Source organism: Cuculus canorus, chromosome 18 (genome assembly GCF_017976375.1).
Source record: "Cuculus canorus isolate bCucCan1 chromosome 18, bCucCan1.pri, whole genome shotgun sequence".
Lineage (NCBI taxonomy): Eukaryota > Metazoa > Chordata > Aves > Cuculiformes > Cuculidae > Cuculus > Cuculus canorus.
In genome coordinates this window covers 3,655,730-3,678,867 of record NC_071418.1, presented here as the reverse complement: position 1 = coordinate 3,678,867, position 23,138 = coordinate 3,655,730, and the positions used below count along the sequence as shown (strand labels likewise).

Sequence of the window (23,138 nt, the reverse complement as noted above, 5' to 3'; positions counted from 1 at the left end):
GTAAAGAGTTTTGTAATGGTGCTTTGTACAGTATGTATTGTATTTTTTTTTTTTGCACATAGTTTCAGTTTCCCTAAACTGATTTATTTGTACCAAATTTTTGTGTTGTACTAAAGTCCAGAGCACACAAACAGTTTCTAAATCCTTGTTCTGCAACACTACATCTGAACTTCTGGTGCGTTTAAACTTGGCTGCATTGATGGAAGGAAAAGCTTTGCTTCCCTATCACAAGTATGCGCCGTACAGCTTCACGTAGCTGCTCCAGCTGCTTCAGATTGTAAACAGCACCATGTAGTTAACAGGTGCCATCGGTTGTACTTTACACTACGTAGTAGGTTTCTGGCTCTACCACATCCTCAGAGCTCTGTCTGTAGCTGTAATTAGTTTATACAAGTGTAATTACTCCTCCACAAACTGACAGTTCTTAGTTTATCATTTCCATTGTATTTATTACAGAGTGTTTTAGCATCGATATCATTGTATTTTCACCCAGCTGTTACATGAGCTTTAACAAAAAAAAAAATCTGTATAAAATGGTTTTTAAGTACTTAATGTATGTACCCATGCAGAAGTTGAGCAATAAATTGTATGCTGTTTGCACTGTCACAGCATCAACAGTTTTAAAAGTTTTAAGTTTTTCTTGATTAAATATTTACTTTAAAATGTCACAATATCATTTTTAAGTAATTTAAGTTTGTTTTGGGAGAAAATACCTATAAACTTGGTGTCTTCCTACGTGCTCTTACCTACAGGCAGGATCATGTTCAATGTTCTGGTTAAGAGGTCAGTCTTGTGGCTTTCACGTAACGTGTGTGTCCTGGCGAGGACTTGATCTCAGCACTGGTGCATGGATGTCTCCTCTCAGAACTCAGCAAAGCTGAACCACCTTCCTTAAGGGAAGGAAAACAGTAAATAAAATTGGTAAATACTGGTTAAATTTAGTCAACTTAGCTCGTAAATGTTGTCCCTCGGATAAAGGCTGCAAATGAGCCTGGCTTATAGCAGCTCCCTGGAAATTATTGTTAAGGAAGTCAGGGTTTCTAGCATTGTGGAGGTTTTTGTTGTATTTTGGGGGGGGTTTGTTTGGTTTTTTTTAAAGCGAAGTGTATCGGGCTGGAAGTGCCAGCCTGGTTGGTTTAGACTGGGGGACTGTTTTGGGTTTAATCTGTAAAGGAAGCCTCTCTAGCTGCTGGGGGCGCTTTTTTCCTGCTTAGATCTTTTTTTCCTTCCCAGTGCTTGAGTCCTGATTCAGCGAGTGCGTTGTCAGTTCCGGAACAAGCCATCTCATTGCATATGCAGTGCAGTTAATTCCAGTATGTCCGTATCACTTCTCACCTGCAATTTGAAGCAGGAATTCTTCTACTAAGAAGGTAGAAAGTAAAGTAGTTTAAAAACTTTTATTTGTGATGATAAAAGTGCTGTAGAGATCCCCGACAGCAGCAGTTACCCCTCTGACACGTCCCAATGACACATTTCTGAGAAAAACAGCCACACCCCACCTTCCTGTTAGAGCAGCTCTGGAGGATTCTCACCATCTGAGCCAGAGAACTGCAGTGGTATTTACCGCGATTCTTACAAGAAACTGCTTTTGCTGTACTGAAAGGAAGCCATCTGCAGCCGAGATTTCAGTCTGTCTGCTTCCAGCTCTCGAAAAAAGGTGTCATCATCGCTCTGCATTATTGCTGCTTGCAGTTGCTGAATTTCCTTTTCCATCCTCGATCTCAATTCTCTTTTTGCTTTCTGTAGCATCTAAGGGAAATGCAGGCATTAGCCACAGCACATGAAAAGAAGACGGTTACACAGCATTAACACCACTTACTTGTACTTGTGCTTTCTCCCTGGTTTGGATTTCTTGGCGTTCTTGAGATAAAGCTTCTGCTAGCATGGAAAACTAAGCACAACAAGCGTTTGAGTTGAACCAGTTAAAGAAAGGAATTATTGTGTAAACAATATTAATTGTCTTTGATGCAGATGAAGCTTTACCTGATCTTTGTAATAGTTCTCCATAGACTCCAACTCATTTTGATGCTGTCTCCTTTGCTCAGCACGCTTCTCTTGAGCGTACGCCCTCAGGTCCTTCAGTCTTTGCTTCTGAATTTCTAAGCCTTCTTCAAATAAGCTTTTAAATATCTGCCAGCAATTAAAAAAGCAAAACTTAAAACCTTCCCAGAAACTTCCAAGTATACATTTACGTTTTTCAGCTGCTTTCTGTCTTGATGGGATGGTGACCACATGAAGATCGGTCATTGCCCACGAAAAAGCACACAGATAATGTGCCCAGCAGTGGTGGTACAGACAGAGCTGAGCTGCATTCCCATTACTCAGCTGAAATTCTGAGAGAAATAAGTTTTTTGTGTCAGTTTAGTCACATGATTAAGGGGCTACAACAGAAAATGTGTATCGCAGTTAGAAAATCACTTCAGACAACTTGACAACGCAAGCCAGAGTCTTTGAACATGTGCTATGATTTACAGCCCACCCTGCATTCCGTCATCAATTTCAGGACCTTCATCCAGGTTTCCGATAGCAGAAATCCAGCCTGTGCTCAGCCTTTCCGTTTGTACCAAAGAACACTCTCCAGCTACAGCGCAGCTTGAGGCGAACGGGTGTCAAATCACCAGCAGAGGATTATGCACTGAACTTGTAGTCTTATTTTAAAAGGTGAGAATTGTCTGTCTACTCCTGCAAAGTGTTATAACTCTACTTGCTTCCCTTAGCTCTGATGTCCAGCTCTAATTAGAGATCATATCTGTCAAAAAATCAGCTTTGTTTAACAAACATAACCGCATAACAAGGCTGTCTTTTTGATAGTTCCCTTAACTGAAGATTTAGATTGTTTTCTTTGGATAGTAACTATAGGAACAACTTCTTAATCCTAGTGTTTCTGAAAGCTCATTTCCCCAATTTCTCATGTTACCAGCCGTTTTTCCATACTGATACTTCTCCCTTTCTCTCCTTCTCTTAACCCCATAGGGCAGCCTTTCTTGTTTTACAGTGGTTTGCCCGCAACTGTATCAGTGTTTCCCAGGACAGAACCTTTTCATCTGTGGCCCTGACTGACCAAACATTTATTCCTGGCTCCTGGGCTCCGTTCACTTAACTTGATCTCTGCTTATTTGTGCTGTTATTGGAACTACCAGACTGTGGGTCCTCAGCACTGGGCTCTGAACAAGAAATAATCCTGCACTTGCAAAGCGAGACATCCCATACTTACCCTTTCTTCCCGTGTCCTAGCCCGCATCATCCTGGCACGTAACTGAACCCGGTAATCTTCATAATATCTCCTGGCTCGAGCAATTTGCTGGTGTTTCTCTCTCACTTTATTCTGAGCCCACTTCTGTCGGCAGATACGTTGCCTAAGTTCTTGCTAAATGGAGAACAGTAGCTGTAAGGCCACCAAGCTTCCAATAGATATTGCTGCAGGCAAAGCTTTGTTAATCACTGCTACATAAATAGAGCCCTTTAAGGGCTTTCTCCCGATCCCAATTTTACACTGCATTTATGGTCTAAAGCTTTGGTCACTACTGATCTAGAAAAGCGGTCCCCTCCAGAGCGCTCTGTAATTAAGGAGTTGGCATTGCCACGGTAGCTGGTGTGTTCACCAGCAACACCAGAAGCCTGAAGTTTCTCCTCCTTGCACATCCTTAGGATTTGTTTGCGCTTTTAAAGCAACAGTGCAGTGCAATAATAACAATATTCCATTCCCACGACCTCAGTAGCCACACAGCAAACGGATTACATGGCATTTGAGACCACAGCTACTCAAGAGGCATAAAATCATCATAAGACAAAAAGCCTCTTTCAGGGATCAGGAAATAAGCATTCTAGCTTGCTGAACATGAGTTTTTTTGTATTGTGTAACAAATACCCTTCAAAGAACATACCAGCCTCTTTTTGTGGTCTTGATCTTTTTTCATAATTGCAACAAGAAGCTCATGCTTCTTCAGGGCTTGTTGAACCTGGAGGTTTAAAAATAAAAAAGCTAATTATTTCCATCATTCTGCAGGACAGGCAGTTGTGCGTAGGGGTTTTAAACACTACCCCTCTGCTGTGCTTTGGTTGTTTGTGTTGAGTTACCGTAAGCTAGTCTCAACTTTTGTATCTTGTAACTATTAAATTAAAAGGCTGTTGAGAACGAGCACTTCAAACTACAAAATACTTTTTAAAAAGCGATAGCAATCCTAGGCAGTACTAGAGAGAGGAGTATAAAAGATGAACATTATATTCAAGTGGCTGGTAAAAAGTCCAGATCTGTACATCCCAGTTTAACCCAGCTCAGATACGCATTGTTTCGTATTGCACACTTGCATCCACACTGCATCGTCTGTGGTGCATAAAGAGTCAGGATGATTTTATTACATTGATATTTTTGTTATGCAGTACAAACCGATGTCTGCTGTTCCGCCAGAGGCACTATCCCTGCTGAGGCTTAAAAGGTAAGAATAAGAACACTCACTTCACTTTGGAGTCTTGATCTAGTTGTGCTGGAACCTGCCCTAAGCTGTTCCGTATGCGCACGCTGCTGCTGCCACATCTTATTCATAGTATGTTGGGAAATATGTAGGTGGGGAAACTCTTCCAGTAGCTGAGACAGGAGGTCACCGTCTCTTACTTTCACTACAAGGTAACGACAGATGTAAGCAATAAATTCCTGAAGAATACAATTAGTGGTAAATTCTTCTAGAGAGTGTCAGCCTAAGTGATGAAATATTTGACATCGAATGCTGAGTACAGCTGCCATACTGTCAAGCTAAACGCAGCAGGACATAACATCACCCTGTCGGTACAGCAGCAGAGAAAGCAATCCCAAGTTTTTGTGGGTTTTTTTCTGCTGAAGAATTCTTTCATAGCTCAGGTGTTATTTCCTTCCTTTCACCACATCCAATTAAGACAGGATTCCCCTTCTTCCTTCAAATGGTTCTGACCACCACTAATCAGTGATTTTTTTTTTAATCTGTCTCTCTCACTGGCTGCAGTAACTTAAAATAACGTTAATGCAGCAGTCGTAGTGACAGATCAAGGTCAAGTAAACGGGTGGAAGATAAACTGGTTTATAACCAGCTCGTTCTTATTACATCTTTGATCCTTCTAGCTTAAAAAGATGATAGGGAGTTGAAACAACTGCATATTAACCGGGTACATGGCCTTTAAATGCTGAGGAAAAAATAGGCAATGTCTCGAGCAACATTCATTGATGTAGCGGATTATACCACGATCTTATTCATAAGCATGCACAAGAACTACCAAAATTGAGCCCGTGGTTTGCATGTTGGCTGTTGTTGGAGCATCACTTGCTCAGCAAAACCAGTGGCAGTGTTAACACCATCACGGCAGGGGCTTGAAAGAAAGGTGACAGCAATCAATAGATTCTGCTCCGTTACCTGCCCACGGCTCAGCGCCAGCCCACTCAAGCTGAAGGCCCAGTTTTAAATCTGATTTAAAAGAAAAAAAGGAAAAGGGAGAAAAAAAAAAAAAAGTCCCCACTGAGCTCAGACTATCATGGAGCAAGCACAGGAGTAGCAGTAATGGAAACAAGCCTTGAAAATAATCCAAGGGGTTTTAAGGAGGTAGCAAATGGGTCACAGTTTTGATTATGCATCAGTGGTTTACATTTACTTAAAGCATTATCTTCCCTAACAAAACTCCAGACTTATAGAGGTCATAAAAAGGGGAAAATGCTACAGCTGACTGGTATATGTTGGACTAATGCCTTTATTCTTGGAGTTCAACACATGCTTTCAAAAGATGCCAGTTTTCCACCAAGTATAGTTTTGCAGTTCTTACTTGGAGCTGCTTTCTTTGGCTTCACAGTCCCTCGTTTTGGAATCCACTGGCTGTATTTGGGATTCTGAGGTGTGGTTTTTCTAGAATAAACTTTCACTGGCTGAGGCATTTTTGGAGGTTCTTTAAAGATGTTTTCTTTGTATTCTTGTTCCTTAGCAGATGTAAAACAGATGGAGAACAGGTATGAGAGGAGATAGACTGATAGATCACATAGTTTGGATATCAGAACTTTACATGTCTTTGAAGCTTTAGAATGAGCATTTGGACATATAGACCTGGATTCTCCAGAAGGCCAGAAATTACCAAATGCAGATCAGGGTTCAAATAAAGGCTAAATCTCACTCACTATTGCATAACCTCAGCTCTTCTGCAGGACTAGATGTTCCTGCAGCAGCCTCTGGCCTGCTTCTGCAAAGGTGGGGGTTAAAGGGCCAGTGTAGTGTGCATTGGTGTGACATTGGTATGACCAATTACTTTTCAGCTTCGGTTCTTTGCTGTTCCAGAAGCAGGTAAGAAAGTAGCAAAGAACTCTTTGGCATATTCATAACATTACAGAATCATCCTTGCACAAAGCCAGCTTTTAGAATAGTTAAAAAAGACCTGGACAATATTAAGCAGATGGCCTATAACGTAGAGCGGCTCCAACCTCCCAACCTAGCTGGTGGGGATGTGTTTGAAGAAGTGCCCATCTAGGGAAGCTCAGACTGGACTATAGAAGTGATCTGCTTTACCCTTTTAAATCTGAGTGTCTTGAAGCTACCATGTGAAAAGTGTGGCGGTGAAGTTACCTGTGAGAAAAGGTATTATTCTAAATACACAGAAGTGCTGAAACTTCTAAAACTACTCGTCCCTTGGTTCTTCCACCTATCTCAGGAAAAACTGTCCTTCTGTTTACTACCTTAGTATACAATGCTGTAACTAGGACACTGGAAGTCAAGGAGGTTTTGTACCCAAAAGACATATTCAGTGTCTGGGCAGATCATTTAGGAAATTTAAAAACCACACACATCCCACAATCGCACAGTGCATCACCTACCATCTCCTTGATGACTTCTCTGAGCTTGGCAAGTCTAAGCCTCTCCCTAGCTTCATAAATTTCAAGTTCATCCTCATAAGCTTTAGCAACCATCTAGGAAATAAAAATGAGAGGACTTTTCAGGGAAAATAATCAGACCATCTAACCCTCTCACTGACTTGTTCAGTGTATGGACCAGAGTAGCTTCTTCCAGTTTTTTGCAAAATTTGGGGGGTTAAGTCTTCTCCTCAGCTGTCTACAGGTACCATGGTACAAAATTACTATAGAAGGCCAGATGCCTCCATTAAGTAAGAGCACTCAGTTTTCATGCTTTTAGTATAACTACCCGTAAGAATGACCAATAGGTGTAATGTAGAAATTACCTTTGCTTTTTTCATTCTTTCGTCCCTTTCTTTTTGCAGCTGGCTGCATATTTTCCTTATTCGGCCTGTTCCGTTACCGCTAAGTTTATCTTCCAAGTCAGAAGAGAATTGATGCTGAGATGAAGGCGAGGATGGAGAAAGCGATCGTGGTCTGCTTCGGTACATGAGATAAGGTGTGTCTGTAAGGAAAAGTGATTTGGTATCTAACTCAAAACAAAAAGCACCTCCAGCAAAGACACATAAAGGCAGCTCAAGATGAGAGACTATTTGCCAGGGTCACAAACGGCTCCATCTTGCAATATAACGTTATGCGTGTGAATTACATCAAGCTATAAGATAGTTTTATAGCCTGGAGTACAAATAGGCTGGTTAATATATTGCTACCAACTCATACGCTGCACAGTAGGAAAGATGTATGTGGTAGGTGTCGGCTGTGTTTGGCACAGAAGAATTTGCGGTGAAGTGTACTATGAATAGGCCCTCATTTTAGAATCACAGTCTTATCAATGAGCTTGTGTTCTGTCCCTCCCTCTTCTTTCCGTGCGTTTTTGACTGCAGCTGTGTCTGCTTTGAATTTTTGGTAAAGTTTTACCATGGCTACTTAAGCACTGAATGGGAACTTACTTGTAATTCTGTTACTGTTGCTCAGGTTTGGATCCAAGGCAAGAATATAAGTGAAATAACAATATAAAACTTAGTAGCTTCGAGTAGTTTGAGGGATCAACTTTATGTAAGAAGGAAATTTATATTCCTCTCCATCCTAATACTTCGCTAGCATAAGAATTTTTACCTCGCTCAGCTTTTCTTTGGCGATAATCCATGACACTGTCACTGTGCTGAGACAGGTTGTCATCATCTGCCAAGTCATCTTCTCTGGTGTGCCCACCCAAAGCGCTCTTTAACATCTATTGGAGAGATTTTGGCGGGGTCAGGTTCAATAATTCATTCAAAATTTAGAACTGTCTAAAGTCAGGTGTTAGCTATCCTTTTAATCAATATTAAGTGTATATTCTCATTCTCTCCACTATTATTACTAAGGCTAAATTGCTCAGATACAACAAAGAATTTTAACTTACCAAATCTAGTTCATTTAAGCGTTGGGAGAGTTTTTCTGACGCTCGATGAAGCTCTTGCTTAGATTGCTTTTCCTTTGTTGTTCTGTGGGAAAGAGACTCTTCAAGTGAATCTGTGATAGAATTTTCATATCTGCTAAAACATAGAAGAAACAGATTTCATTTCTGTTCTAAAAACTTGAAGACAAGCATTACTTTGTACAATTCCAGTTGATTTATCCCATGAGCACATTTTTATGCTGAATGTGTAAATGCCTATAACTATATTTAAGAAAATGCACAGATGTCAAGAGAAAGGGGAAATCTTCCTGTTAAAATAATCTTTCACTGTTGTGCAGACGAGGAGGACAAGATCTTATCATTAAAGGAGGCTGGGGGGCAGCACACCTGGTTGGCCATGTATATCAAAGTGCCGGGTGGGCTTAGCAGCAAAAGACTGTACTCGTACTCACCTTTTCTTTCTAGGCAGGTATCTAGATTCAGGCATTGGAGTTGGTGTTACTTGGTCTGCACACAGTGAGAGGTTTTTGTGCGAGGAGGAAGCAGATGTAGAGGTCCCGTGTACCCAAGGAACCTAGGAAAATAAACAAGAATAAATTAAGATTTTATCAAGATCTTCACGGTAAGGGTCAGAAATACCATAGATCGTGTGAGCAGGGAGCACAGGAGAGCCATCTCAAACCCTGTAATTTTATATATAGATCTCTATTAAAAAAAAAAAAAGTAGTTCTGTAGTTCTGTTCTGGTCCCTGACTGAAAACAGAGTGCTTTACAGAATTACGTGTTTAAAGAAACAGACTAGGAGAAATAGAGAAGATCAGTTCAAGACTCATCTCCAGCTAAGCCCTTGAATTAGAACAGCAAGATCTAGGTTAAGTTACATGAGTATCCCTCCACGCTACCTCATTACCCTGGGACTAATGCCAAGTAATGCGAGAAAGCTGAACCTCACAGAGCACAGGCTAAGCTGCAATTCATAGCAAACTCCAAGAAAACACTTACATCCTTCTGCCATTTAGTTAAGCGAGTTTAGTACTGCCTGGTAACATCAAACTGGAGTAATTTGGGGTTGGCGTGCATCTACTTGCAAATACATCAATGGAAAATGGGTTTTGAAACAGAGACAATGTTTTAAACAGACAATATAGAAGTAAAGGCTGTTGAAACTATTGGAACAAATGAAGTCTGCGAGTACCTCTTGTGGTTGCAGAAGGCAAAAAAAGTGTTTTCCAGAGCAAGGAACTTCCTATACAGACATGTTTCTACAAGCACAGGATGGCATCTGCTCATGACTTGGTGGGGTTTGAATTATTTGGTTTTTGAAAACAAAGGACAACACAAGGAAATAAAATGAAAGAATATAGCCAGGCAGTTCAGTGATGTTTACGATGGGGGCGAAATCTGAATTTTCTTGGGAGTCTGAACAGCCCCAGAAAGCCAAAATTCTTACTAATTTAGAATACTGAGAAATACAGAAAAAGCATGTGACAATACTTTTGCGGTTTATAAATCTTTGATTAAAACTAAGATAAGTAGTAAGTGGTTGGTTAAGATAAATTAGGTACTGGCAGTTATACTTCTTGGAGCAAACAGCTCCCAAAAGAACTGACATGACTTATAAACTACACATAGTCACAGTCTGACACCATTGCACCACTGATTGTATAATGAAGAAAGCAAGCCAAAATCAGGTTTGAAAAAAGCCCTGAAGTGCCACAAATTATCAGGAAAATTAAGAGTAAATCCAAAAATATTGACTGAACTTCCACAAATAAGGTAAAGATGTAACAGCTACCTTTGCCACATTGTCCTCAGCTTCACTTGATACCACCTCCTCTCCCACTGCAGGAGCAGATGACAGAGAAGCGTCAGCTGATGGTACAGACTGCACCGTGCCTACTAATGTGGGGAACAAGTGAAAAAATATGTGATCCGTGGCCTTTGGAACCAGATTATTCAAAGAGAACAGAATGACAAAGCAACTGTGCTTACAAAATTGTGACATTCATTTCAGTAATTTCTCAAGTTTTGAATGTTCAGTGTCATGGGAATGCTATGGAAACTAGAAAGGTAAGCAGCGTTTCCCAGGCAACGGAGAAAATAAGCACTGAAAACCAGCTTCTAAACCTTTTCTACAGTAGCAGTTAATGGCTTTTTCCTAGAGCTGAAACTGCCTTGTTTGATCCATGTTTTCCTGCTGAGAATAAGCTCAGCCATGGGAATTATCTGCTAGAAGAGATTTCCATAGCATAGGCATATCTCACCTGGATTAACTAAGAGGTGTTGGACTAGGGACACAGATTATTTTTTTCTCCAGCACAGTGAATATCTTAAAAGTAACCTATTTTTGTTTTTCTATAAAACAGAGATAGAAATATGAACTTGAGCCCAAGTTAAAAAAAAACGCACTAGTAGTTTCAAACTCATGCTTCTTGTAGTGTCAACAGAAATAAATTGAAACGTTTGACACTTCAGAGTTACCCTATAGGAAACAAAAATCTCTCACCAGGGATTTTCCTTGATAGAGGAAGACTACCAGAAACATCTTCAGATTTTTGTGTAAGTGATTTTTCAAGCTGAAACACAAAGCGATATGTTTCCTACAAATTCACAGGAGAATGTTGCCAGGAAGGTCACACATTAGGTTTTAAAATGAAAGCAATATTGATTACAAAGAAAAATAATAGGTTTTTACTTACAGCAGGAATTTTCAGTCCTTGGCCATTAACCAAGGCTGCTGACTGGCTGGCTGAGCTCTGATAACCTCTCCATATAGGATAAAGAGGTCTGGCTTCTGAAGGCTGAAACGGTGGTAGCAAAAGAATAGCTTGCTGTATAGGCTCCCCAAGTTTTGTCGCACTGGCACTCAAACTCTCTTTTTGAGGTTCCGTGGTACGAACAGGCTCCACTGATCCTTAAGAGACAAATACAAAGAACCCGAACTTTTAGTGTTACCTGTGGAAGCAGAACGCTAGTTTCATATATTCCTCATGCGTATTCGATGGAAGTATTTCAATATCTAATGTTAACTGCCATCTTTGCAGGATTGCATAGAACAGTACTGTAACATTTTATGCTTTATGATGTTACTTTTCTTCTGTTTACCGAAACACATACGCAGGCCCACCCCATCTCACTGCTTTTCTAAGAGCACCAGGTTTTTCATGACTGGATATACGCATGTTTATATATGAATATACACTGCTCTCACACTGCACGGATGTAGCTGTGTGTGTAACGGTAAGTAGCTTCCGATTTGCCGTTATCTTCCTTACAGTCATTTTAGCTACATGCTGGGGAATGCCTGCTTGCATGCGGGAATTCTAAGCAATGACAGAGCCACAGTGAGCAGAGACCAGAGATGTTTGGGAGAAGCTGGCTGCCACCTGTCAGAATGATTCACACAATCTATCCATATCTTCCCTTAAAAACAAGCTCCCTTGAGAACGTGATTTTTGATGCTAGGATCTTCCACAAGTACTTTTTACTTTCATTATTTTCCTTATTGAACTATAAAAGGAAAAAACTAGCTGAAGCTGAATCCTAGCTAAGCAGAAATAACCCAGATAACAGAGTTTGCATACTCTGGGACACTAATATATAAAATTCCTGAATACAATTTATTTATTTGAAAATATAGCTGAAATGTTTCCAGCCATCACTAAGGTTTTCCTCGACACTGCCTTAGTATCCTATATTCCTTAGTTATAATCAGTTAGATTAGATACTGGAAGAATGAATACTCACCATCTTCCCTTTTCTTTACAATGGCCTTTTCAGTTTCAGAGAAGTGTTTTGGTAACGTTGCAATAGCCTCTGAGTTTTTAGATTCTTCCACCCCCTCGTCCTTTTCTGCTGGTAACAATTCAGGCAACTGGAATTCTAGAAGTGGTATTTGACAAATTAAGAACTATAAGTATCTTGCTGTTTAGATGGACAATTTTCAGCTTCAGTATGTTAATATCTTGGTGTTAGCAACCCTTAATGTGATCAAAATAGGTCTGTTGAATTCCTACTTGTAATTCTAGGCAATAAAAATGTCATGATTCATAATATTTTTTTATGCTTTGAGAATAGAAATACTTTTATAGGAAAACAGGAAATAAGACTGGATTCTATTTCAGCAGTTCGCACATTATTTCTTCAGAGCCACCCATCGGTTTTAAATGGCACAAACGCCTAACAAGTCCTCCGTAAGATTGAATTTACAAGTCTCTTTACAGCCTTAAATAATACATTTTACACTGCAATAAATGAAGGAAATCAAAGGCTTCAGAAATCTTAGGCTTCAGAAATCTTATTCTATTGAACAAAAATAAAATGCCTTTGTAGGGAGATCTGAATTAGAAGTCAAACAACAAACCTTCATTCAACTAACATGGCCCAGGAGTCATGAAAAACAGTGTCTGAAATCTACATTTTAACTTCAGCAAGATCAACTGCAGGTATGTTTTCTTATTGGGGGTTGGGGTTTTTTTAGGGGCAGGGAGACATAAAGCATTTAAAACAAAGTATTTGCCTGAAAGAAATAACTTAAGAAAACAACAAAAAGGCCTAGAAATGTTACCACAAAGAAGTCTTAATTTCTTTCACCTAAACTCACCTTCCTTTCTCTTGGAAAATGAATAAGCAGTATCTCCAAGTTTAATCAATTCACTTGTAGATTCTGATCCTTCCACATCAGAAGACGGAACAAAAAAGTCTGACTGGGACCTAAAAGGAACATAACGCCATAGAATATTTACTCTAAACATCTTCGCCCTTTCAGTCCACAAGATGGAGCTGCAGAAGAGTGGCAACTCCGCTTCAGGCAGCTGTTTATTAATTATAGCGTAGGACATAAGAAACCACCTTCTACAAAACAAACCAGTGTAGAAGTCATGAAGATAAATCTAATGCAATTTAAATAAAATACAATAGTTAAAAACAGACAAAGTTTTCAACTTGTTTCATTCCACACGTAAAGTAAACTTAAGGGAAACAAAAAGCCATCGGCACTCTTGGAGATAAAAAAATTCTGGATCTAACTTCAGCCCTCTTGCTGCCTGAATAAAGGAGAAAGTTACATTCTACTTGATGTATGTAATCAGTATGTTTCCTACTTGCGTACTATGAAAAAAAACCTACTGGTTTCTCTACAAAAAGATAGTCAATCACTATGTCAATGTGAACATTCAGAATCATTCTCACCGTTCACCTGATGAGAGTATTGCAGGCTGTGGAAGTTGTCCAGCATTGCTTCCCAACTGCTCTTGAAATGCACTTGGAATTTCAGCGTTGGATAGCACGTTTGCCTCATCTGTTATAATAATGAAGAGGCAATTATTTTCAGGGAAACTACTTCTACCTACTAACTAACGGGTATTATTGCCAATATCATCAAAACAGTTTAAGTGTAACAAAACTTGATAACGATGATATCTAAAATCATGACATGTAACTCCCCCTCTATGGGGGGGGAGGGCAAGTTTTATGATAAGCTTTGAAAAGTCATACAACTGTCACATCCCCTATTGTTTCAATTATAAATAACCCCTTTCTTCGTTGAAAGTATAAAATCCTGTGCTTAACCGGCAAACTCGAGCCACTGACTCCTGTCGGGTGGCAGCCCTGGTGGTCTGAGACATGGGAAAAACAGAAGTACAGGCACTGAAAATTGCTGCTGGTCTCCTTCTGCCGTTCACTTGGAGCCACCAAGTGCTCTTCCCTTTACTCGCAGAGGGCAACAGCCAATGATGACAGTTCTTATCAGCTTTAAGATAGGAAGACCAGTACTCAGTTTGAAGCCTCTGAAGGGCTAAGCAGCTTCTCTTCCCCTGCTTAGCATCTTCCTCAAAATAGCCCATGCTATGGATCTGCTCCCAAGACCCACTTCACAGGCAAGATTAAGTCATCGCCCTGTTTGTCTCCTAATAAGTAAAAGGGACATTTGCGTGTTGCTCCAATTTAAGTAAACATTTCCTTCCCTAAGTCCTAACCATAAGTCATTTGACTTACAAGCTGAAAAGCAACATACTAACAGAGGATGAATCGTCTGGAGCAGGCTTCTGCCACAAGAATGCAGAGGATAGATAAATATTCTCCAGTTCTTGCCTTTTAACAAGTCTTGGAGAAAATAAGTTATCTATTTCATCATTATTGGTTTTGAAAACAAGGAATGTAAATGCTCAGTCTGGCCACTGAAATTTCCTTCCCCCGTGGTGTTTCGGTCTCTCCTCTTCTGCATTGTCAGGGTTATAAATAAGGCAAAACCACCAAATAAACTCCTGTTACTGACAGCGGAAACACCTTGTGTATCCTGGAGCAAGGATTTGCAAAGCTTACATCTTCCAATGGATTTCATTCCCTGGAGCTTCTAGTGGGGAAAATGGCAAAGAAACAGTTTGTACCTATTGTGGGAGCTGTATCCCATCCACAAACACCGAGAACTATGGTCATGAGAACCTAAGCACTCAGCAATCTCACTTGATAGCAGATAAATGGAAAAAAACTGTGCATAATACAGCAACAGCAGAACAGAATACATTAATCTAGGACACTCGTCTACTCACCTCTACTCTGAGAAGAAGATTCACTGACTTCTTCTGTAAGATACTCTAACAAACCATCAAATATTTCAAGCAGGTTTCTGATAGATTCTCTTTCTCCTTTCACAATGTTCTCACCTTAGGAGAAGATAATGCCACGTATTAATAATCAGTTCTGCACAGCAGAAAAATTCTGAAGTAAGTGAAGTCTGACTGATTGCTAACTTTAACATTTCTTACAGGTCTGTGTTATACAAGACAGCTCTCCTTTATTCTCTGCTTGCTGTTAAATTTATTTATAACCTGATATCCAAGGCAAGGGTTCAGCATTTTCATGACATTCCCTACAGGAAAAACATCTTTCTTACACAATATTCAAATTAAACCACACAGGCATTCAGCTGGTGAAAACCAGTACTTACCAGTGATATGTGACAAGCTGACCTGCAAATAGTCCAGTGCCAAGGAGTCTATTACTGCTTGTACATTATGTGCATCATCTTCTTGGCTTCTAGTAGTAGTTATGAAATCTATTAAAAATAAATAATAGATTTCAGGCTATCTAAATAGATAGCTCGTTGCAGATGTTTTGACTAAGCTACTTACGCTTTCACTTACAAGTTAGTATTTTTTTAGTACCTTGTGTACTCGGTGAAAAGCCCAAATATCACAGGGTTGTACGAAATCTTTTATAAATACTGAACACAGACGTAGAAACCCCCTGGAATATGTGAGGATTTTATCTGCATCAGTATTAAAATCAAGAACGCAGACTACTAAAGCATTTTTCCTCCTTCCCTCTAGCACAAGAACCTAGTTCAGATGTCAACTCAGAATTGCAGTTTGTGTTAAGGTCCCTTCTTTCCCTGTGAGAGCCTTGTCGGACTGCGATGTGTTACAATTAATTGGGAGCAATGTGATTTTTAGTTCTGGGCTTATATTTAATAGGACTTTACCTCCAATAGCTGCCAGTTACCACAGGACTAGCAAAATTTTCTGCACGTAAGAGTCTTGACACTTCCCAAAGGCAAACACATACGGAAGTGAAATGCAGTTGGGTTAAACCAGAGTTAAACCATTTCTCTTCTTTAAGAAAAATGAGCGGATTCACACCCCTCAAAGGTATTGTGCCTACGAGGCTTTTAAGGCTTAATTTACAATAGAAAGAGTTTTGCTGTAGCTACACTAGTGAACTCCCCTCATAGCTGCCATGCATACCAGCAAAAAAAAATCCCCAAAAAGTCAACATTACTTAAATCATCCTAAAGAGCGACTATTTCATCTGTTTGTCTTTGGAAGGACACAAATACTTTAAAAAACCCTATGTCTACAGTAAGCTTTGCAAACTTGAATTTGTTCATTACAAAACATACTGAGACAGAAAAAAAAAAAAAAGAAAAAAACAAGTTCAGAAATTATGGTTCCCACCTGGTACTTTTTCTCCTAAGATAGACTCATAAAGACGAACAAACACATCAGCACCACATTCCGACAGATTCGTTATGCGCTGGTTTATATGACAGCTCTTTAAGAGATCATTGGCAACATCAACCCAATCTGTTAGGAAGTAAAACATATTAATGTGAGAACTGAAAGAGACAGAAATAAACACACGGTTAGAGTGAAAGACGGAACCTGTTTCAGTGTCTTTGATACCACCATAGGCGTTTGATCCAGTCATGCTATTCCAATTGCCCAAAACATTGACTGTGTTGTATCCTTTCTGCTCCATTCCCTGTTTACTTCAGGCAGAAGCACAGACTTGTTTAGGTTGGAAAGATACAACTTAAGACCAAGTCCAACCATAAACCTCACACTGACAAATCCACCACTAAAGCATGTTCCTAAGTGCCACATCTCCATGTCTTTTAAATCCCTCCAGGGATGGTAACTTCATCGCTTCCCTGTGCGATGAAGCTCTTTTGGTGAAGAAATTTTTAATAGGCAACCTGAACCTCCCCTTTGGCAACTTGAGGCAATTTCGTCTTGTCCTTATCATTTGCTCTTTGGGAAAAAGGACACCAGCCTCACTACAACTTCCTTTCCAGTGGAAACATGGACAGAGAGTGGAATGACACATGCCAGTATCTTGTTTAAGTACACAGTCAGAGGACAACTGGAGTTGAGGGCTGAGGGTTTCATGCTATGTCGAGCACAGTAATATCTGTGCATAAATGCCTTGGTTTCTGCAAAACTTTAGCTCCTGAATTCCAAGTGCTTTGAAGTACACGTATCCTCTACAGTCTTCCTCGTCACCAATTCAAATATCATCTTGGAAGAGAAAAAAGTCATCATCTCTGGTAGTCTGTGATCCCTTAAGGTTGCATTTTCACCCTATTTGTTGCTTTTGCAAACAAAACAGTATTTTAACAAGCATTGTCAAGGACTTAGATTACTAGAGAAAGGATAAGTCACCCTTATCCTTGGAATAAGGAATAACATCCTTGGATACGTCACCCTTACCCTTTTTTTTTTTTTGCTTTGGAAGGAAAAAAGTATACAAGTACTGCAACAGAAGCTAATCCGTGCAGTTTTTACTCTTCTGCACACAGGGAGCAGCGCTTTCCCATTGCTCTATTCCTCACTCAGTTCCAGAAATCACTTGCCCCTGACATTTTACGAATTCCAGGTGCAAGAAAGGTTAAAGGGGCATCTCCTACGCTTCAGACTGACACGACTTCCAATACCTGAAGGGGGCCTACAAGAAAGCTGGGGAGGGACTGTTCACAGAGGCTTGGAGTGATAGGACTAGGGGCAATAGGTATAAACGTGGGAAGGGCAGATTTAGACTAGACACAAGGAAGGATTTCTTCATGATGAGAGCAGTGAGGCGCTGGAACAGGTTGCCCCATCCCTGGAGGTGTTCAAGGCCACGCAGGATGGGCCTTGAGAGACTGATCCAGTGGGAGGCGTCCCTGCCCATTGCAGGGGGATGGAATTAGATAATCCTTAAGGTTCCTTCCAACCCAAACTGTTCTATGATTCTATGACTCAGACAGCTTCAGTCACCGTCCATCCCCGCCTTCACCAATTTCCAAGTGTCACGGGGGGGGGCTGGGTTACACTGAGGTCCTCAGAAAGCCACAAGAGACAGAAAGCCATCCTTAAAGAAAAGCGCCTTAAGGCAGGAGGAGGATGAGGGGGGACAAAAGGCGGCTCCCCCCTCTCCCCTTTGTCCCCCTCTGCCAGAGCAAGGAGAACGGCTGCCTCTCGGGGACTGTCAACCCATCGGTGTCCTCGAGGCCCCCCCCGCCCCTACCTCTCTCCTCAGCGCCTCCCATGGCACCAACGGCCGCAGGCACCGCCCCCGCCTCGGGCTTCAAATCGCCCGTCACGGCGCTCCCCGCTCCCATTGGGGGGCGTAACCGGAAGGGGTGGGGCCTTGGCGCCACACCCATCCCACTTCCGGTCTCGGAGGGCCAGCCCGTGCCTCACAGCCACGCTGCAGCGCGGGTCACGTGGCCGCCCCCGCCCCGCGTCTTCGGACGGTGTCACGTGATGGGCACCGCGGGGGGGTGTCACGTGACGCGCCCCGCAGCCCCCACCGCCTCACGGTCTCCATCGGCCGCCCCGCCTCGCCTGGGGCTCCCTCCCCGTTCTCCTCCTCGTGTTGTGTCCCTTCCCTCTGCCCCGACACCCGCCGGGGCCCGGCTGGGAAGCGTTTGGGCTGTTGAGGGCGTATGGAGGCACAAAATGGCGGCGCGATAACGCCCGGGCTAGTTCCGCCTTCCTCACCCCGAGAGGGAAGAGGGCGTTGGGGCCTTCACGGGTGGAATGAGTGGGAGAGGAAGGGTGGGGCGGGGAAGGTGCCAGCTCTTGGACTCGGAGGCCTGGCGGGGGTGGCAGGAGTGTTACTGGGGCAGTGGGGCCTGGCAGGGTGTGTAGGGTTGCTTGGAATGGTTTGAGTGGGAAGGGACCTCAAAGCCCATCTGACCCTGGATACCTCCCACTGGCTCAGGGGCTCCAAGCCCCATCCAATCTGGCCTTGAACACCCCGAGGGATGGAGCAGCCACCACTGCTCTGGGCAACCTGGGTCAGGGCCTCCCCACCCTCACAGGAAACCATTTCTTCCTAAGATCTTATCTAAATCATCTCTCTCAGCTTAAAACCGTTCTCCCTCATCCTGTCCATGCACTGCCTGGTAAAGAAGCCTTTCTCCCAGCTTTCTTGTAGGCCCCCTTGAAGTACTGGAAGGCTGCTATGAGGTATCCTCAGAACCTTTTCCAGGCTGAACGATACCAGCCCTCAGATCATTTTCGTGGCCTCCTCATTTCACACTGCAACAGCTCCATGTCCTTCTTGTGCTGAGGGCTCCAGAGCTGGATGCAGGACTCCAGGTAAGGTCTCACAAAAGCCAAGCAGAGCAGTAGAGTCACCTCCCTTACCCCGCTAGCCACTCTGCTTTGGATACAGCCCAGGCTGTTGTTGGTCTTTGGGCTGCAGGTGCACAGTGCTGGCTCATATACAGCTTTTTGTCCACCAGTACCCCCAAGTCCTTCTCTGCAGAGTTGTTCCAAATCCTTTCTTCCTCCTGCCTGTAAGCTTGCCCGAACAAGCCCCTTGTACTTGGCCTCATTGAGTCTCATGAGGTACACGCGGGCCCTCTTCTCCAGCTTGTCTAAGTCCCTCTGGCTGACATCCCAGCCTTCTGGTGTGTTAACTGCACCACTCAGCTTGGTGTTATTTGCAGATTTGTTTTGGGTGCACTGGCTGATGCTTGGGGAATGCAGGGTGACAATGGCTTCTGCGTGTGATGGGCACATGGAACCTTCATTACAAGTAAGGTTTGGAAGGTTTTGTCTAGCAAACCTTATTGAATTAATGGCTGCTAGTTCAGGTTTTTGGTGGCATTGCGTGGTGAAAGTACTATCTCCTTTCTGAGCAACTTCCATGTTGCATCAAGTCACGCAGAAACAGAAATAATGGTGCCCTTATCTCTAAGCTCCTGAGGCATGAGAGCAGCAGCTGGGATCCCAGTTCTGGCTCTAAGGACGATGATTGGCAGCCACTAAACATCAGGGCCAAGGTCAGCTCTAACAGCCTGCAGACATCCTGTAGAGATATGTGATCCAAACACACACAATACTTTAATGAACACAACAGAGCTTTTGTGCATATAAGCAAATGTATATCAATACTATAAAAATTAGAAGGAGATGTATTTCGATTTGATCAATGTACAGTGCTACGCAGCTATGTTGATTTGCTTCATGTATGTTGGCTCAGAGTAAGAAAAGAACACAGGAAAAGAAATGGTGTTTAACTTGAAAAGGGTGGGACGCAAAAATGAGGAAGTGTTTTTTCAAAGAGGAAATCAAAAGGAGTTGCTTGCAGACTAAACATGCACAGGCGAGACAGAGAATGAGGTTTTGTTTTAGTCTTTTCAATTCTTTAAAACGTCAGCAAAGTTAAACAGCACAGGAATAGACACCACTAAGTTATGTTCAAACAAAAAAAATCAAACCAAGCTGTGTTGGGCTAAAGGTAGAAGGCAGGAACAAGAAAAAAAATGGACAATTTGCTCATTTCACAGCCTTTCTGGAAGCCTTGTTCAGACTTGGCAGAAGCAGGAAGCCTCCAGGGTTGGTACATATAGGCCATTACAAGGAGTGTTTTGGAAAAACAGTCTTTAACAAGCAATATTAAACCAGTAACTCTTGCTGAAAGAGACTGGGGAGGATCCCCTATGAGAAATTTGCAGAGGGTGGTGTTGAGGAAGCTGATCGAATTGAAGTGCTACTAAAACCCCACATTAATAACGGGGAAAAAATGATTGAGATAGTATTCCAGATTCCTGAGGAGGAACAGCTGTGGCCGTTCATAAACAAAGATAGCTTAACTGAGGTGCTATTTTTGAGGAAGAGATCACAGAAACATCTGGTACTCTTCTCTGAAAACCTTGCTCTGTTCTTAGCAACACAGAAAAAAATAAAGAAAATAATCATGCAGAAATAATAATAATAATACTCAACAGATCAAAAAGATCTTTTTGCCTTCACTAAAGGGCCCAGATCTTATGTGCGTTTCTTGCCAATTAAGAGAAAATGGTAATTGGAATTGCTTTTAAAGGAGAAAGCAGTAGATAGACTGCAGCTTTGGTTTACAAAGGAGGTGACTTTAGAAGGTACTAATGTCCACAAAGGGATTAAATAAACTATTACTCACCATTTCTAATAACTCATGTTTTATGCCTCTTGTTCTTACCAGGAAATGTGTTGAAAATGAAAGGAAATGTTTTTCAGGTAGTAAATAATTAAACTGGGAAACACATTTTCATGGGATCTTAGAAGCCAAGAGTATAAATAAATAGAACTGAAATGGGAAGAAATGGCCATCGAATGCAGTTATGTTATTTTTGTTTCTGAAAAGCCTTTAAGCAGGGACTGCTAAAAGGTGAGAGATTGTAAAGGGAGAGCGCTGTTACCACACTTCTCCTTCCTTATGTTGTTTTCATTTGCATTGGCCACTGCTTATGGCAGGTGGCCTGGCAGTGTGGCTGCTTGTATTTATGCTTTGAGCTTCCCCTTTTCTTTTGTGTGCTTAAAGCCTCAGGTAGAATGTCCTGAGTTGGAAGGGACCCACAAGATTCATCGAGTCCAGCTCCTGGCCCTGCACAGGACAACCGCAGTGTTCACACTGTATGTCTGAGGGTGTTGTCGGAATGCTTCTGCAATATTGTCAGGCTTGGTGCCGTGACTGCTTCCCTGAGGAGCCTATCAGCAGGGCAGATAAGCAACATGGTACTTCAGGTATTTGTTCTTTGTGGTGAGTGTGTGTTTTCAGCAGCCCTGTCCTTCCATGCACTGCTGCACTCTGTGACCTGTGACTTGCTTTATTGGCCCTGCCGTGGGGGTTCAAAAGGCAAAATCAGTAACTTTCTAATCCCAGATACGTTAGAGCACCCAGGCAACGAGGAACAGCCTGAAAGCATTGCTCCAAGAAAGCATTCAAGGAGCTGCTGATACAAAAGGTAGTTACTACTACAAAAAGTGGAATATTTTTGATTTAAGCTAAAGTTTCATCAGTCATATTTTTTTGAAAGTTAGACAGAAGGTCCCTCTGACAGCATGTTTTCTTTCAAACAGTGGTTTTCCAGGCACTGCTCGTTCTCTGAAGATGATAACATCTTGTGTTGATATGATCTATGCTGAACAGATGTGTCGTCTTCTGTAATCACCTCTGTTTGCAGTCTCTCCCTGTCTCAAATGCAAGGTCAGGCAGAGCTGGAGCCAGCTTCGAATTACCAAGAGTTTTGACTGTTGTGAAGTTTATAATAACATTAAAATGAGTCCTTGGAAAGTAATAGAATATGCGTAAGATTTCTGGGAGAATTTAGACACATGCATGTAAGTGGGAAATACATTCTATCCCAGGTCTTGTCTCATTGCACATAATAGATGGAGATTGCTCCCTTGTGTTGCCAAGGCCTGATAAAGGATGGTTGCTTTCTAGAACTCGAAAATGAGTCTTAGAGAGCTTATTTGCCGGCATTTTCAGTATCACTGCCTGCTATCGTGCCTGTGCCCAGCCTGCTAGCACCATGACAGTGAGTCCCTCTGACTCTTGCAGATGCCAGGCCACCTCGTGCCTGAGCTCGCCATTAATTCGATATCCTTTTGTGGCTACAACACATGATTGCAGCCCTGTGGAGAAGGACTTGGGCGTGCTGATTGCTGAGAAGCTCTATAGAAGCTGGCACTGTGTGCTTGCAGCCCAGAACGTCGACCATATCCTAGGCCACATCAAAAGAAGTGTGGCCAGCAGGTCCACGATTCTGCTCCTCTATTCCTGTCTTGTGAGACCTCATCTGGAGTATTTTGTTCAGTTCTGGAATCCTAAGCATAAGAAGGAGATGAAGCTATTGGAACGGATCCAGAGGAGGCTACAAATAAGATCCGAGGGCTGGAGCATCTTCCATATGAGGACAGGCTGAGAGAATTTGGGTTGTTCAGCCTGGGGAAGAGAAGGCTCCAAGGAGACCTTATAGCAACCTTCCAGTGCCTGAAAGGGGCTACAGGAAAGCTGGGGAGGGACTGTTTACAAAAGCTTGTGGTGATAGGACAAGGGGTGATGGGTATAAACTGGAGAGGGGCAGATTTAGACCGGGAATACAGAGGAATTTCTTCACCATGAGAGTGGTGAGGCCCTGGCCCAGGTTGCCCAGGGAAGCTGTGTCTGCCCCATCCCTGGAGGTGTTCCAGGCCAGGTTGGATGGGCCTTGGGCAGCCTGAGCCAGTGGGAGGTGTCCCTGCCCATGGCAGGGGGGTTGGAATTGGATGGGCTTTCAGGTCCCTTCCAACCCAATCTGTTCTATAATTCTATGCACCCCAAGATGGGTTCTTGCTGCTTGCGGGC

The 23,138-nt window shown here is 42.3% G+C and overlaps 1 protein-coding gene and 1 long non-coding RNA gene across 10 annotated transcripts; one reads left to right on the top strand and one right to left on the bottom strand.

Annotated features, from left to right (window-relative positions):
• Positions 1 to 37: 37 nt before the first annotated feature.
• On the bottom strand, positions 38 to 18,196 carry CEP95 (centrosomal protein 95). Of its 8 annotated transcripts, none has more exons than XM_054082965.1 (23): positions 18,042 to 18,196; positions 16,211 to 16,339; positions 15,205 to 15,312; positions 14,807 to 14,920; positions 13,446 to 13,554; positions 12,859 to 12,968; positions 12,003 to 12,137; positions 10,955 to 11,169; positions 10,762 to 10,831; positions 10,051 to 10,154; positions 8,708 to 8,829; positions 8,259 to 8,391; positions 7,973 to 8,087; positions 7,183 to 7,361; positions 6,821 to 6,913; positions 5,785 to 5,935; positions 5,382 to 5,432; positions 4,457 to 4,617; positions 3,885 to 3,959; positions 3,215 to 3,367; positions 1,984 to 2,130; positions 1,820 to 1,891; positions 38 to 1,749 (listed from the first exon to the last, which is right to left on the bottom strand). In XM_054082965.1, exons 1-23 carry the CDS (start codon positions 18,178 to 18,180, stop codon positions 1,573 to 1,575), a joined length of 2,862 nt encoding a protein of 953 aa, XP_053938940.1. In that variant the 5' UTR covers positions 18,181 to 18,196; the 3' UTR covers positions 38 to 1,572. The 8 variants fall into 8 exon arrangements, with proteins under 8 accessions (XP_053938940.1, XP_053938941.1, XP_053938943.1 ...); XM_054082966.1 differs by having other exon boundaries at positions 8,259 to 8,388; XM_054082968.1 differs by having other exon boundaries at positions 8,259 to 8,340.
• Positions 18,197 to 18,307: 111 nt separating this feature from the next.
• LOC128853951 (uncharacterized) lies at positions 18,308 to 22,451 on the top strand. 2 transcript variants are annotated; one of them, XR_008452792.1, is made up of 3 exons: positions 18,308 to 21,176; positions 21,330 to 21,753; positions 21,869 to 22,451. It is a non-coding gene; the product is annotated as an uncharacterized LOC128853951 (long non-coding RNA). The 2 variants fall into 2 exon arrangements; XR_008452793.1 differs by having other exon boundaries at positions 18,308 to 21,532; positions 21,672 to 21,753.
• The last annotated feature ends 687 nt before the right edge of the window (positions 22,452 to 23,138 follow it).